Source organism: Rhamphochromis sp. 'chilingali' (genome assembly GCF_963969265.1).
Source record: "Rhamphochromis sp. 'chilingali' genome assembly, chromosome: 5".
NCBI classification, from domain to species: domain Eukaryota; kingdom Metazoa; phylum Chordata; class Actinopteri; order Cichliformes; family Cichlidae; genus Rhamphochromis; species Rhamphochromis sp. 'chilingali'.
The window spans coordinates 21,964,249-21,979,907 of NC_137932.1; the positions used below are offsets into that span (position 1 = coordinate 21,964,249).

General features: G+C 39.5%; 1 protein-coding gene across 1 annotated transcript; it reads right to left on the minus strand.

Annotated features, from left to right (window-relative positions):
* Positions 1-5,560: 5,560 nt before the first annotated feature.
* Positions 5,561-10,121, minus strand: LOC308397730 (uncharacterized protein; the record flags this gene model as incomplete). Its single annotated transcript, XM_080883806.1, has 6 exons — positions 5,561-5,697; positions 8,647-8,675; positions 8,754-8,846; positions 9,487-9,561; positions 9,685-9,759; positions 9,866-10,121. 6 exons carry the CDS (start codon positions 10,119-10,121, stop codon positions 5,617-5,619), a joined length of 609 nt encoding a protein of 202 aa, XP_080739932.1. The 3' UTR covers positions 5,561-5,616.
* Between the last annotated feature and the right edge of the window lie 5,538 nt (positions 10,122-15,659).

The following is a 15,659-nucleotide window of genomic DNA, read 5'->3' on the forward strand; positions in this document are numbered from 1 at the left end:
TTTATTCTTTATTTTCTGCATATACTGTTCATTATTCATTTCTTTACTCGTTGAGGCTGTTCTCCTGCCATTCTGTGTTCCTAGTGCAAAGTCTGCATTACTGTGTCCTATCTTTAGTTGGTTACTACTTTATATTGTTGACGTCTAGTCTTTTGTGCACTTGCTTTTGCTTCCACTGGTCATACTTGTTTGATTCAATTCACCTGTGTCTTGTTTCTCCCAGCTGCGTCCTCTCTCCCTAATCAAGTATTTAAGCCCTCAGCTTTCCTCAGCTCTTTACTCTGTTGTTCTGTTTCAAGTTGTACACTTTGTTTGTCTACCTTGTGGCTTTCTGTGCATTAGTTTTGGATTCTAGGAACTTTTAAAAATAATCAGTATTATTATCTCTCTTCACTGTGGATTTGCCACACTCATATTTAAGGTCAGTTTTCAGTTCATGGAGTTTGTCTTTCAGTCTGCAGTAGGGCTGCCACGATTACGTCGACTATCAAAATTGTCAACATCGTTTGAAGCTTTGTAAGATCACAAAAGACACAGGAATAAGTAGTAGGATTTAAGAGTGTAATAACGGACGGAAACAGAAGATGGCAGCACTGCATGTACAAGGATGCTAGCTGCCGTTAAACCCTGAAGAAGAAGCTCTGTCCCAGAATTCATAGCGCAGCCCTGCTCAGTTTCCAACAATGGCAGCAGCTAGTTAGTTTTAATGTTACTCTTATTATTCTTTCTGGGTCACAAAATAAACGTTTAACATATTTTCAGAGAGAATGTAGCTGTTAAACCTCAAATATCTGCTCAGTTTATCAAGACACCACATATTTTCAAAAGCACTCCGACGTTTTCGGAGACGTCTGTTACCCACTAGCTCGATAGCTAGCCGGGGGCAAGGCTCACTAGAGCCCGTGAGAACACCGGACTCCCGGCACATCGTTTTCAAACCCACCGCCATCTTTCGCTACTCAGGTTAAATATATATAAGTCACTTAGATAAGTTAAAGATGATATTGTTTGGCTTTTTTTAGTATTTTATTTGTTCCTGAGTAAATCTGTTTGGCTGAGATTAAAGTTATAGTTTTTACACAGCTGAATAAACGTCAAGCAGACTGATTATCAGAAGTGTGAGATGCTGGAGAATATACTCTGGTGTCCTGTTATATTTTAGATAGGAAGGAGTTTATTTACAACATTAACATTTCAACCCTGACCATAACTACGGATCGGATGAAAAAATCAACATCAATTCAATGTCGTCTTGCTATCTGGGATGGCAGTGCAGTACCGTGTAGCCTAATCCGGCTAATGTAACAAGTGTTATAAAACCGTATTTTAAATAATATAAAGTGGCTAAACTGAGTACCATATTAATGACCTTATTAACATGCCTCACCTAAAATGGCATTCCTAACGGACCAAGGTTAGCATGATTTTTTTTTTTGCTTACTACAAAGCTAACATGTAACATGCGCTTAAAAGGGCAAAGTAATGTTTCGGAATCATCGCTTAGCTTTTAGTTAGCAAAGTCGAACAGTAATTGAGATTAACTAGGGTACTTACGGTCAAATGTGTTTTTTGTTGGTGCAGAGATTTCGCATCACACAACACAAATATGAGGTTGACTGTGATTGGTTACCACAAATTCTGATCACAGGTTGTGGTAAGGGGTGGATAAAAAAAAAACCCCACAACCTTCAGTCTTGCTGATCCAATCACAAACAATGTACCTTCTCCCGCCGTACTTTGAATTTTCGGGATGCTATATACAGTGGGCCAAAAAAGTATTTAGTCAGCCACCGATTGTGCAAGTTCCCCCACCTAAAATGATGACAGAGGTCAGTAATTTGCACCAGAGGTACACTTCAACTGTGAGAGACAGAATGTGAAAAAAAAAAATCCATGAATCCACATGGTAGGATTTGTAAAGAATTTATTCGTAAATCAGGGTGGAAAATAAGTATTTGGTCAATAACAAAAATACAACTCAATACTTTGTAACATAACCTTTGTTGGCAATAACAGAGGTCAAACGTTTACTATAGGTCTTTACCAGGTTTGCACACACAGTAGCTGGTATTTTGGCCCATTCCTCCATGCAGATCTTCTCGAGAGCAGTGATGTTTTGGGGCTGTCGCCGAGCAACACGGACTTTCAACTCCCGCCACAGATTTTCTATGGGGTTGAGGTCTGGAGACTGGCTAGGCCACTCCAGGACTTTCAAATGCTTCTTACGGAGCCACTCCTTTGTTGCCCGGGCGGTGTGTTTTGGATCATTGTCATGTTGGAAGACCCAGCCTCGTTTCATCTTCAAAGTTCTCACTGATGGAAGGAGGTTTTGGCTCAAAATCTCACGATACATGGCCCCATTCATTCTGTCCTTAACACGGATCAGTCGTCCTGTCCCCTTGGCAGAAAAACAGCCCCATAGCATGATGTTTCCACCCCCATGCTTCACAGTAGGTATAGTGTTCTTGGGATGCAACTCAGTATTCGTCTTCCTCCAAACACGACGAGTTGAGTTTATACCAAAAAGTTCTATTTTGGTTTCATCTGACCACATGACATTCTCCCAATCCTCTGCTGTATCATCCATGTGCTCTCTGGCAAACTTCAGGACAGGTGTCTTTTATACAGATGATGGGTTCAAACAGGTGCCATTCATACAGGTAACGAGTGGGGGACAGAAAAGCTTCTTACAGAAGACGTTACAGGTCTGTGAGAGCCAGAGATTTTCCTTGTTTGAGGTGACCAAATACTTATTTTCCACCCTAATTTACGAATAAGTTCTTTACAAATCCTACCATGTGAATTCATGGATTTTGTTTTCACATTCTGTCTCTCACAGTTGAAGTGTACCTCTGGTGCAAATTACTGACCTCTGTCATCATTTTAAGTGGGGGAACTTGCACAATCGGTGGCTGACTAAATACTTTTTTGGTCCACTGTATGTATCTATATATCTATATATATATATATATATCTGCCCAGCCTTTTGGCGGACTTTTTATGGACAGTCATGTCTAAACGGAGCGCTGCATTTCGACGAAGAGTGTCCTGAATTCGTATTTGAGGTAAGAGACAAACGACTGGAGGTCCATTGTGCGTCAAAACAATGATTTTATTGAAACACATATATGTGGGAAGCCGAGCACGATCACTCAAACAGCATCGATCTTTCCAGAACAATAAATGAGGAGTCATATATATAACATCAGGGTATCAGGAAATATAACGCCCCTTGTGCGTCCAAGCTAGGGATGCACCGATACCACTTTTTTGGAAACGAGTACTTGCATTTCAGTACTCGCCGATACCGATACCGAGTACTTAATAAAAACATGATTTAAATTTGCACGTAACAGCTTTAGTCTTATAATTTAACAAAAAACAAACAAACAAGGGACTAGTTTGGAATTAAGAACATAAAAAAACAAAATTTAATTTTAAATTTGTTCGTCTGTTTCTCTGTTTAGAAGTCTCACTAGCACAGTCACAGCTGGGATGACATCAGAGGCTAGTGCGTCGTAGCTGCTCACTTTTTTAGTCAGTTCCTCAAAGGGGGCGAGGATGGCAACAATCGTCTCCATAAGAGCCCATTGGTGAGCGGTGAGATAGTCAGGGAGTTCGTGCACTCGCTTTTGCTCAATGAGGGACTGGAGCATGTAATACGTGCTGTTCCAGTGCGTCTGTACGTCCTGTTGCAGTCTCTTTATTGGCTGGTTGAGCTGTCCCTGAATGTCCTCGAGGCGGGAGTAGGCTAAGGCGGAATGTTTAAAATGCCCAACTATTTTCGGTCCCACTGCTACAGCATCAGCTATGCTCCTCTGTGCTAATAAGCGTGGGTAAATAAGCGTGGGTAAACTCTTTGTACTCGTTGTTGTGTTGGGATTTTCCACTTCCCCTGCCAGTAGCGGACTCCCTCAGACATCGGTGCGTTGGTGGTTCTTCGTGTCTGGGGATGGGCGTCCAGGTACACACCGGCTCACTCCTTGGCGGCCGCTTATCGGAGCCTGGGGCTCGCTCGGGCCACTTCGGAGGTGGGGTGCCCCCGGCCTCTCGGCCTGGGGCTCGGTCACTCAGGCCCAGCTGACTGCCGGCGGAGCTCACGGGCGCGTCACTGCAACTCCCCCTGGCTTCTGCTCCGCGGCTGCTGAGCCCTCATCTGGGACTCTCCTCAGCTCTTACTGGGACAGTGGCACGGCTGCCCCTCTGTTGGTCTTCCTTGGTCTCTTGTGTTCTGGGGGCCTCTGGATGTCTGGAGTTTTGATCTCCTCCATACCTGCTTCATACCCTGGAGGACGGGGCTGTGGCTCCCCACACTCTCTAGCAGATCGTTACATGGAGAAACCTTTGGAATGCAAGCATGCTGATCCACACAGGTATGCACACAGGTGTACACACGAGTATTCACAGACGCGGACTACAGCTTTCTTGGCTGCTGCCTCAAAGCACATTGTGCGCTGTCTATCTTGCGTGCTGCACAATATCGTTTATTATTTAGAATCTACTAATATCTACTGCTAGCTAGTTTATTGTGATGGTGCTGTTTTTTTTATTATGTTGCTCTTTGTTGTTTGCTTTCTCTTCTGTTTTTTTTCTCCATACAGGTTGTTTTTTTTGTTTTTTTTCTTTCTTCCCCCCCTTCTCACTGTCTCTTTTCCCCTTTGGTTTTCTTTCTCTCCCTCTCGTTCTTTCATTCTTTCTCCCTGTCCTATCCCCCAGTCATGTCTGTCCCGTTTGTAGCAACTGAAAATAAAATAAATTCATAATTATGATAAAGGTCAATCAAATGGACCAATATGGCAAGGCCATGATGATCCACTTGGTAAAATAAATCCGCTTGGCATCTTGGCCTTAAGACAACAATTCTGATGGCTAAAGATCCAAACGGGACACAAAAAAAAAAAAAAAGAAAAAAAAAAAAGAAACACAAATGATTAAAACACTGATGAAGCCTCTGTTTTGGACCCATTTATTCATTTGTCAGTTTGTCCATCTTTGACTCGTCTCGTTTCCCCAACCACTAAATGGCTCTCTCTCTTCTCTCTCCTCTGTTCTAAAAAGGAGTTTGGGGAATTACAATATTCTCTCATCATGGTGTACTCAGAGTATTTGATATTTTATGAGTCACAGTCAGGAGGATGCAGGAGAGAAAATGAGGAGGCACAAATGAGAGTAATGAGAAATTCCTTTGGAGACGCAGGTGTGATTATCAGGTGACTGTACACAACGTGACAGACTGAGGACCTCTGGTGGACAGAAAAGGGTACTACATGAAAAAAGAGCTCAGCCCTAAACTGTGAAAATTAATTATTTATTTTGCATAAAAACAGTTTCACCTGCAGCAAACACTGAAACTGGATAGAAATTTGTTTTAATATTGAGATCAAATTATCATAAACAAAACAGAATATTTATACAGATTCTAAAGATCATTAAAGACACGTTATAAAACACATACTGGACAAAATACAACACAATTTGGACATTAAAAACATCTTTATTCAGACTAAAACAAAAGTACACACACACACACACACACACTTGGACAAATCATATATAAGATATTTAACGTGTAAAACCAGATGAGATTATGCTGATAACATAACAGCAAGTTATTGATCAGTGCAGTCTGATAGAAACAGCTGAGTCTCCCACATTTTCATAGTTGACTGGAACATCTTCATCTCTATCATAATGTACCTGTCAAATAAATTATTATTAGTCCTTTATTTATCCAGGTAAAAATCTCATTGAGATTAACATCTAATTTCCAAGAGAGACCTGGCATCATGGCAGCAAAAGTCAAAAGTACATGCATCACATAATTACATAACAATTAAAAAAACAATATTCCTACAAACATGTGAGAAATATACAACAACAGATCATTAAGAGCGACATTAAAAACAATCACACTGACTAAAAGAGTTATTCTCTCCTTTCTTTAAGATGGACTTACAACAAAACCATTTCTAAAAGTTTTAGTTCGTTCTGCAGATTGTTCCAGGAAACAGGGGCAGCAACTTTAAAAGGCTTTTTTCCTACTTCTGTTCTGATTTTTGGGAAAATCAATTGTATGATATTGTGGGAACGATAGTGGCTGCTATTATAATGTACCTGTCAAATAAATAAACAAGAAAAAATATATCAGATTGGATTTAAACAAATACTTTTTCTTTTTTTAAATCCTATCTTGTCTGAGAGCTGAGATTCAGAATCATGATCTGAATGTGATCATTCAGCCACTATATGGTGCATGGTGATGTGTCATTAGCTGCAAAGATGTAATTAAAAAGGAGGGGTTGTCATCGCCCAGTACAGGCGGCAAAGACACATGAATGGCCCAACCCACTGCTGTCTGTGCAGCCCACGCCCCCTCCTAACACACACACTCTACACTCTGCTGCCTTCTGTCAAGAGGTACCAGAGCATTCAGGTCCTCACTGCCAGACTGCGAAACAGTTTCTTCCCTCAAACCGTCAGACTCCTGAACACAGTGACTGGACACACACACACACACACACACACACACACACACACACACACACACACACACACACACACACACACACACCTTCATGGAAATATAAGACTGGGAGCTGGAAGACTACCCCAAGAGTGAGAGAGACAGCTAACAATTGGCTGAGCAAGCACCCCATTCCCCACACCCCGCCACAGGGTGCAACCAACTGCTAACCTGAGTTTACAGTGACAACGCCTCAGAGCACCACAGTGCCTGAAGAGCACCTGTTGCCCCCCACCTGTTGCTCCCACTGCAAATACCAGTTGAGAGCATTTAGATGAGTCCCAAGTCATGGGACTGCATCCCAACCACAGTTATTTTCACACTTGACAACAGACACACACAAAAAGGTCAAACTAGCAAACTAGCCTGAGTCTGAGACAAGCTTCAGCCAGCAATTGATGCCCCCTTCCCCCCATCTCCAAAAAAGGGCCTGCGTGCATTGAAGAGCCCCAGAGAGACAACTGGGACATACTGATGCAGGCCAACCCACCCAACAGAGTGAAGCAGCCACGGGGGGCTTAGACCACTCCCAACCAGGAAGAGACCCAGCCAAAAACTGGGCTCCAGGCCCTGCAAGTGGAAGAAGAGCCCAGCCACCCAACCAGGAGCACCTGCAGCCATGAGCACAAAATGCAGCACATCCCAAGACTGCAAGGGAGTACCCACCCCAGCCCTTCACCACCACCACCTGAGGACGTCTATGACAGGAAATGTACATGATTAATAGATGTAATCTTTTATTTACAAATATCAACATTGTTGTTATCAACATGACACATATGAATACAGATTATTTATAAACAAACATGATTTATTATGTGTTAGCGTATTTATTTATTCAGTGCATGTGGGTTGTTTATGTTGTTTGACATTTTCCTGTTTTTTTAAACTAGTTCATTTATTTCAATTAATCAACTTATTTGTTTGTAACCAGGTTAAAATGGTCATTTATTGAAATGTGTTAAAATATTACACATTTTTGAAATCCTTCTTAAAATTTAAAATAATAATGGTTTAAGCCTTTAGAGAAAAAAATGGAATGACTTTTAAAAGGGGTACAATGTGTTTAATAAGTTTAAAAGAGCATTTGCATTATATATGATTTATTCTTACAAGTATCCTGTTTATTATGAAGCGCTCACGATTGTAAAAGCCACTGAATGTGGTTGTGATCAGAGCTGGACTGTGAGAATTTGTAATGGAAAGTACGAGAAGTTTGTAGAAGTGTGTATGTATGAACTGGAGTATCTGCTCGAAATCCACCGAGCAGCTGCTCACTTTAGTCTTAGTTCCAGATCCCTCGCCATCGTGGAGATGCTCGCTGACCTCTCTGCATTCCTTCATACATAACTGGTATGATCTGGTCCAATTTCAAATACTGTTCCAGATCATTTTCTAATAACTTCATTTCATTGTCTCAGCCACAGATGATGACTGGAGACAGACAAAGCTATAAATAAAGCTACAGTAAAATCAGCTGGTGGCCTATTGAAACCATGTCCTCCACCCTCTGGAAACATGGGACCACAGAGCTCATAGAAGCAGCATAAAAATGACGTCTACACTGAGTCTGAGTTTGACAATGAAACAACGTCCACAACCAAATTTGGACTATAAACAGCCCGTACACGGAGACCCTACAGATGTCAACACTTGACGTTTAGTAGACATCAGAAAAAAAACGTCGCCTGACGTTCCAAAACAACCCTTCAGTGGACTGACGTGTACAAGACGTCACTCTGACGTCACCTTGCGCAGTGGGGTGCGTCGCGTTTTGTTAATTCGTGATTTGTTGTTCAAATTCTTTTGCTTTGCATCCCGCTGGTTTTCTTTCAGTGTGTCAGCTGCTGGGACAAGCTTAACAACTTTATCACAAATATTTAATAATAATTTCAGTGATTTAAAGGCAGATGACAGCATCAATGATCCACTTTCCCAAGACAAACCCTCACATGTGGGGTTCAAACCAACAACCTTTCACTTATAAACTTCTGACTCTCAGTCCTCTGCTGAACCACATTTAGCTCAACAAATTCAAAATCATCTGTGAAATGTTGTTTACAGCATCAGAAACAAACATTTAGAAGTTTTTGTTCTGTTGGATTATTGAGTTTTGTACTCACTGTGTTTTCATCCATCTGTGTTTTCTTCCCTAAAATGAGAAAAAAAAGTCAATTTAATATTAAAATAAAAATTCAAAATCATTCAAACTTCTCATGATTAAATTTACCTTTAGTTTTTGTCCACATGTTGACTGTCACAGCTGTTATTAAAAGTGCTGCCAATCCCATAGAGACAATTATGAACCTCAAAGATACAAAATCTGAAAAAAGTGAATCAAAACTTCTAATTATTCACATGACTTCTTTGCAGTTTTCTGTTTAAATTATTTATTATGTAATATTTAAATGTAAAGTACACAATAAAGTTAAACACCTGAAAGTTTGAGGGACTCAAATTCAAAAGCATTTTCTAGTTTAAAATATGGAAAAAGGCTAAAGATGGCTGCCATGTTTACACAGTCAGCTGGTGAAAAGTTATATGAAGAGGAAAATACAGACGCACATAATCAGAGACATTTGCTTTCATTCACATTATGTGAACCAAAGTCAGTTATTCCTGTCTAAATATCTGATGAACAGAAACGTTTGAGTTCAGACGTGTGATTTTTCTCACAGACAGTGATTAAATAAATATATCTCCACCCACAGCCATGATACTCAGAGACAAATATTTATGTTTAATATTTATGTTTAATACAAAAGTGAAAACATGTTCAGACCAAAAGTTTCCATCTTATGTTTCCTGTAGGATACATGTCTGACTGTCACTCAGCTAAATGTACATAAATGTAATTAAACATCTGATATAAAAATATAAAATCCAAAATAGAAACACAAAAAGTAAAATATATGTTACAGTATATTTTTAACTTTTCATTTGCAGTCATATGGTTGAGTTACCATGTTGTGAATCTGCAGATGATTTGTTGTTTGGTGTCGTGTTTTCACTTTCCACAGTTTTTGCTGTTGTATCATCTGAAATTAGAAGTTAAAAAAAGAGAGAAAGTATTTTTCATGTGCAGTAAATCACATTAAAAGGCCACTTTGAACTGAAAAATAAATAAATATTTCTGGTCAACTTTGTTTTAGTAACATCACCTGATTTTAGAAGCGTCTTAATTGTTGTGGTTGTTTCAGTTTTTCTGGCTGGTTTCTTTGTTGTTTTTGTGTCACCTGAATAAATGAAACAACACAACAAAACTTTTCCATGTTTTTCATCTGTTGTAACTTCAAGCTTCAGCTGATTTTAGTCGTATTAAATAGTTGATCATGATCTCACCTGTTTCCTCACCTGAGGTCTGACGGCTGAAGGTAAACAGCTGCACTTCTCCTGTTTCAGTATCAGTCACTTCACACTTCAGTGTTTTATGATGTGATGAGTACAAAAAATTATTCTTCAGAACAGACACAGTGGCAGCGCAGTCAGTCTGTGAAGTCACTATTTCTTTGTTCTCTTTGTCCACATCTTGACCTGTAAGCAGCCACTTCACTGTGTGATGACACTGTTCATATGTCAGCACAGAGCAGCTTAACATCACCGTATCAGTGTCCTTATGTTCAGTCACTGGTGAACATAATGTAACAAAGTGAGACAAACAGAGCGGAAATTAGTCAAGTTATCTTAATCAGTTTCAGTATGATTATTGAACATTTTATGTCCTGAAAAGATTTGAACTGAAAATGTTTTGATGTAAATACTCACAGGTAATAACAGAGAGATCAACCAAAGACTGATGAACCAGAGTATGTGTAGATTGTATTTTGTCTAATTTGTATTGTCGACAATAATAACAACCAACATCCCCGACTGTGAGCTTCTTTATGAGCAGAGAACAGTTCACTGTAACTCAGTCTGTCTGATTTAGTTTTAGCTTGTTCACCAATCTGTCCAAGTTTGATCAGCTCTACTGTTGTTGGTTTGTTTCTTGAAGTAAAGATCCACGTAGTCCCATCACAGTTATTCTGCTCATCTATCACATTCAGACAAGGCAGAGTGACGTCATCTCCAACTTTCATAAACATGGATGTTTCATTTACAGATACTGTTGAGAAGATTAAAGAGAAATAGGAAAAATAAATTAGAATACAGCACTTTTTACAGTCAGAGTGAAGATCATTTCAGACACAGGTTTATAAACAGAGCACGATCAGCTGTCTTATTTACTGTAAAGGTTATTGACTCTAATGATATTGATAATATTTAGTTTTACTGCTATTAAAATGTTTCCTGTATTCTTACCTGCGATCTGAATCATCAGCATCAGACATGAAAACATTTGAATCCATCTGAATTCATCCATCGTGCTTCTCTGTCTCACTTCTTTCTTGTTCTCGATCTCGACTGTCACACCCTCTGAACTGTTGACTCTTTAAGACTGTTTGTACTTCCTGTTATTTGTCAGACGTCACATCCTCACTGCAACTTTAGTAATTATCAGTTCTTTCTCTTTTTTGTTGATGTTTATGTTTCATAGAGAGGTTCATCAGCTATTTACATCTCTGATATTCATGAATGCATTTTTAAAAAAGAAAAACTATTGTAAAGAGAAATGATGAGAAGACTCAGCAGATGGGCATTGTGTCTATTTGTGACAATGACGTGTTTGACACCATGAAAATAAAAAGATGACTGACGACGATGAATGTGTGAAGATTGTTAGTAAAGATAAATGTTTCCATCCTTTGTTTTAACAGAGCTTGTTAGAAAACAGACAGCACATAAGAACAAACAGTCGAAGCATCAAACTCCCACATGCAGGCTGATGTCTAAGAGATGAAGATATCCAACTGCAGCTATAGAAAATACAGCAGATATTTTAGTGGACTGAGACCCTCCTCTTCCTCATTGTTAACATGAAGTAATTTCTTTCTGAGAGCTGTAGAGGAAGTGTTTGTGTAAGAGTGAAGGAACTGCAGCAGCAGCAGAGCTCTGGATGCTTGACTGTGTAAAAATGACCAGATAAACATCAGAAACACGAAACCTCTGAGCCTCTCTCTCCACCCAACTACGTGTTCTCTCAGTTTATTTCTTATGTTTAATGTTTACAAATCACTTATTGTCACATGTATGTTAGAGATCAGAATAGAGGGCCTGGATGCACAGAAACAGACTGTATGTGGTTTCTTTGTGGATGTAAAAAGAGAAACTGCGTTTAAGCAGGAAGAAAAGGCTCCAACACGTTGTGAAGAAATGTGAAACAAAAAACCAGCTTGAAAAGTTCAGAGAAAATGAGTGAATCTCGAGATCAGATGATCGAGGAGAGCTGACTGAAAAACTGCCCAATTTTTATTTTCTGCATCTTTGACTCGTCTCCTTCCATCTAAATTCCTCCAACTAAGGATGGAAATGTTAGTTGGGGGGGCACACAAGTAGAGAGAAGTGGAGGCAACAATTGTTTAATGAAATGAAACATGCTTTTGCTTTGGAGCCTCACTTTGAAGTGATGTCAATTAAATATGAAGTTTGACTGAAATGAATTTTTACCCTGAAAGTAAAAACTGAGTCACAGGAGGAACAAAACAAGAAGGAACAAAGTATGGAAATGAGAAAAGTCTTGGAAGAAGGTGATGTAGGTGTGATTAACAGAACTGAGACAATTATTATTTTTTCTCTGCAGTACAATTTCACCTGCAACAAAGAATAAAACTGAATAAAAAATGTTTTTTGAAGCATATCTGCCCTTTGGCTTCACCTGCACAAGTGCCGAGGTAGGTCTCCCCTGCAGAATTGCTCTCCAAATCACGGACAAACAGTATCCTGCACGCTTGATTTTTAGTTCTAACTACTCCTGACATTTTGGAGATGTTAGCTCTTTATACAGTAAAGTTAACACGGGATACAAATAATATCAGGCTGATCCTGCCACAATTTGTTCCCCCTGTCTAAATCACGAACAAACAGTAGCCTACAGATGTTTATGTTTTTGAACCCATTTGGCACAGAGAGGCATTTTTTTGAAAAAGGTATTGATAGCAATGTTGAATATTATTACACAGGAAAAAAAACAACTGCATGTAAATTAATTACACCGTGACGCCTCTGCCTTTCTAAATGGAGGGACAGTAACTGCTTGTTTATATGTAAGCATGTAAAACCTGAAGATAGAGACAAAATACTGTTAATCTGACTATCTGCCATTCTGCAATTCATCTCATGTAAACAATAACGTGGCGCACAGCGTGACGTGAAAAAAGGCACATACCTTTAACGTTGTGTGATGAACTCTGTATGCTCGTCCACACGTAAACGCAAAAAAGGAGTTTTAAAAAATCTCAGTTTTCGGTGATTCGAAACGCCGTTTACGTGTGGACGAAGCAGCTGCGTTTTCAAAAATACCCGTGTAGGTGCGGACGTAGCGTAAAAGAGTTAGAAGTTTATTTTCTTACTACCTGCAGATTACTTGTATTTGCTTAATTGTTTACTAAATGTTTGAGGTGTGAAATAAACCGCAATGGAGCAAAATATGGGCGTGTGTGGTTGGAGGATGTGTTAGTGCGTGCGTGTGCGCACACGGGGGGGGGGGGGACATTTTTCTTGTAAAACAAAGGGGGACCTAGTGAAAAAGGTTTGGGTACCGCTGGCTTGAACAATGGAAAAAACACAAATTTTGTCCAAAAACCTCTCATGTTTAGCTGTTTCCCACTTTTTCTTTGGTCATTTTAGCCTTTTTGGTCAGGGTGAAGGGAGTATCTGCCATCAAACAAGAAGACAGCCGCATGTAACTACGACGGTGTTTGCTAGTTCACCTTACATGTATTAATTTAATAACGTGGTTAGCCTACTCAATGTAAATTACACACGAACAACATTAAGCTACTCACGCAGAGAAGAACGGCTGCTGCTGCCATCATCACCCGTCATCATTCCTGCTACACTGGCAGGGCTAGGGGCCAGGACTCTCTTTTGCTGTGAAGTACAGCCAGAGTTTTGACCGCTTCGCCTTGGGCATTTTTAATCTGTAGCTCTGCTCTAAAAGAACGTACGTACCTGGACCCGCCTACTACGCTTGCAAAGGTAAAATGATTGGCTGGAATCCAAAGTGTGTGACATTTCAGGAAAAAAAAAGCACCGAAATGTGCGCTGCTTTTCGGTCTGGTTACTACTGTTTATGTCAGAACGATATCGGTACCCATCCCTAGTTACCAGTGTTGGTCAAGTTACTTGAAAAAAGTAATCAGTAACTAATTACTGATTATTTCCCCCAAAAGTAATCCCATTACATTACTGATTACTTATTTTCAAAAGTAATTAATTACTTAGTTACTTTTTAAAAACACGATTTACAACCTGAATAGGTGATAAAGCGAAAGATCTTTCAGCCCAATTCTACTTTTTCTGCATAATCCATCATACAGAATGTAATCAAATGGAAACGTCTCTTTTTAAAACTTGTTTTATTAGTTTTAATCTTTTAACTTTATGCATCAATCAAAAAATTTAATTATATGCAACATTCACTGACTGGAAAAAATTTGTTTAATATTTAAACCTGTTTTCTGCACATTCAAGCACATAAAAATAAAATATTTTTTGTGTTTACACTCAGTCTTTCAAATAGATGCAAGTAAAACACAGCAGAAAATAAATAAAATCAAAGACTAGCGGTCCTGTTGCTCTATTTTCACCTGTAAAGCAGGAGTATAGGCGGAGGCTTACCCTGGTGCAGGTGTGCCGCAGCGGTCAGTTGAAGAATCCGCGAGTTTCTCTGTGAATTTCCCATTAGCGCACTCTGTGCTTGCTTGGAAGTTTAGGGGTTTTTTTGCAAAAAAATAAGTTTTCTTCCCACAAACACGAATGTTTTCGTCACTTTTTATGGAATCAAACTCAAAGTAAGGTCAGTACTTCCACGCTTTGAATGCTGCACGCTCATACTCTCTCCCGCACTCGATATATTATCCATTGTTGATCTGCACACAGCTGTTGTCACGAACGTCGCACTCGCTTACGTCACTATCATGAGACATTCTCGCAAAAAAATCACGGTTGAAAAAAGTAATCGGATTACAGTAACGCATTACTACCCATCTCTGCTGGTTACTACCGTTAATGTAGTTTATGTTGCTACCGTTTATGGATATCGGTACTGTTGTGATATTTTGATACCATGGTAGCATTTACAGGATATTGTTTTATAGTGATATTATACAGGAAAACTGTTACTCAATAAGGCCCATTTACTAGTTGTTTTTCTCTTTCTCTGTGACCCAAGAATTAATGTGTAAGAATCACAGGATGGTACCTCAAGGTCGAAAACACCACAGAGATCACTTCCTTACTCCCATCCTCCCTTCCTTATCCTTTAGAAAAGAGCTTGTTAAAGGCCAGGTGGTTTGTTTCAGAATTCACTAATGAAAGAACTCTGTATTCTATGTCTAGGAGTGTATTTTGCTGGGATGATCATAAATTGTAACTGAAGAGATAAACTACACAAAGGATACTTCTTTGCTCAGGAGGCAGGAAGACGTTTCCTTATTTGGTCTGTACCGGTTTGAACTGAGAATCTGCTGACACACGAACCTTTTTTTCCTCTATATAAACTGTTGTCTGATGAATAAACCTTTGAGTTGATTGTGGGAGAGCAACCTGAACAGTTTCTGTCACTTTGTTCTCCTAACTGCTCCCGACGTCGTAACTAACCCAGCTGAACGGCATACCTGAGTGTTACTTTGAATAATTAGGAGTATTATAAGGAAAGGACAAAACTCTGCTTATCGCTCACGCCACGGAGGAAACCCGGGACGGAAACCCCCTCTGGCCATCACCAGTAGGTGGTAGGTGAAGTGTCTTGACCAAGGACACAACGACCGAGAGTGTCCAAGCCGGGGCTCGAACCAGCAACCTTCTGATTACAGTGCGAACTGCCAACTCTTGAGTAGAATAAAACAGTAATAAAAAAATAATAATAAACAAATGGGTTGCAAGATATAGATATTTATTTGTGCAGAAAGAAAACAGAAAACATATGGTACAAATGTTTGAGGAAAAGTTTTTTCTATGAAATATCGTAAAATATAATTGCATAGCTACATCAATAATATTTACAAAGGGCTTTTCTAGTTGCATTTAGATATTC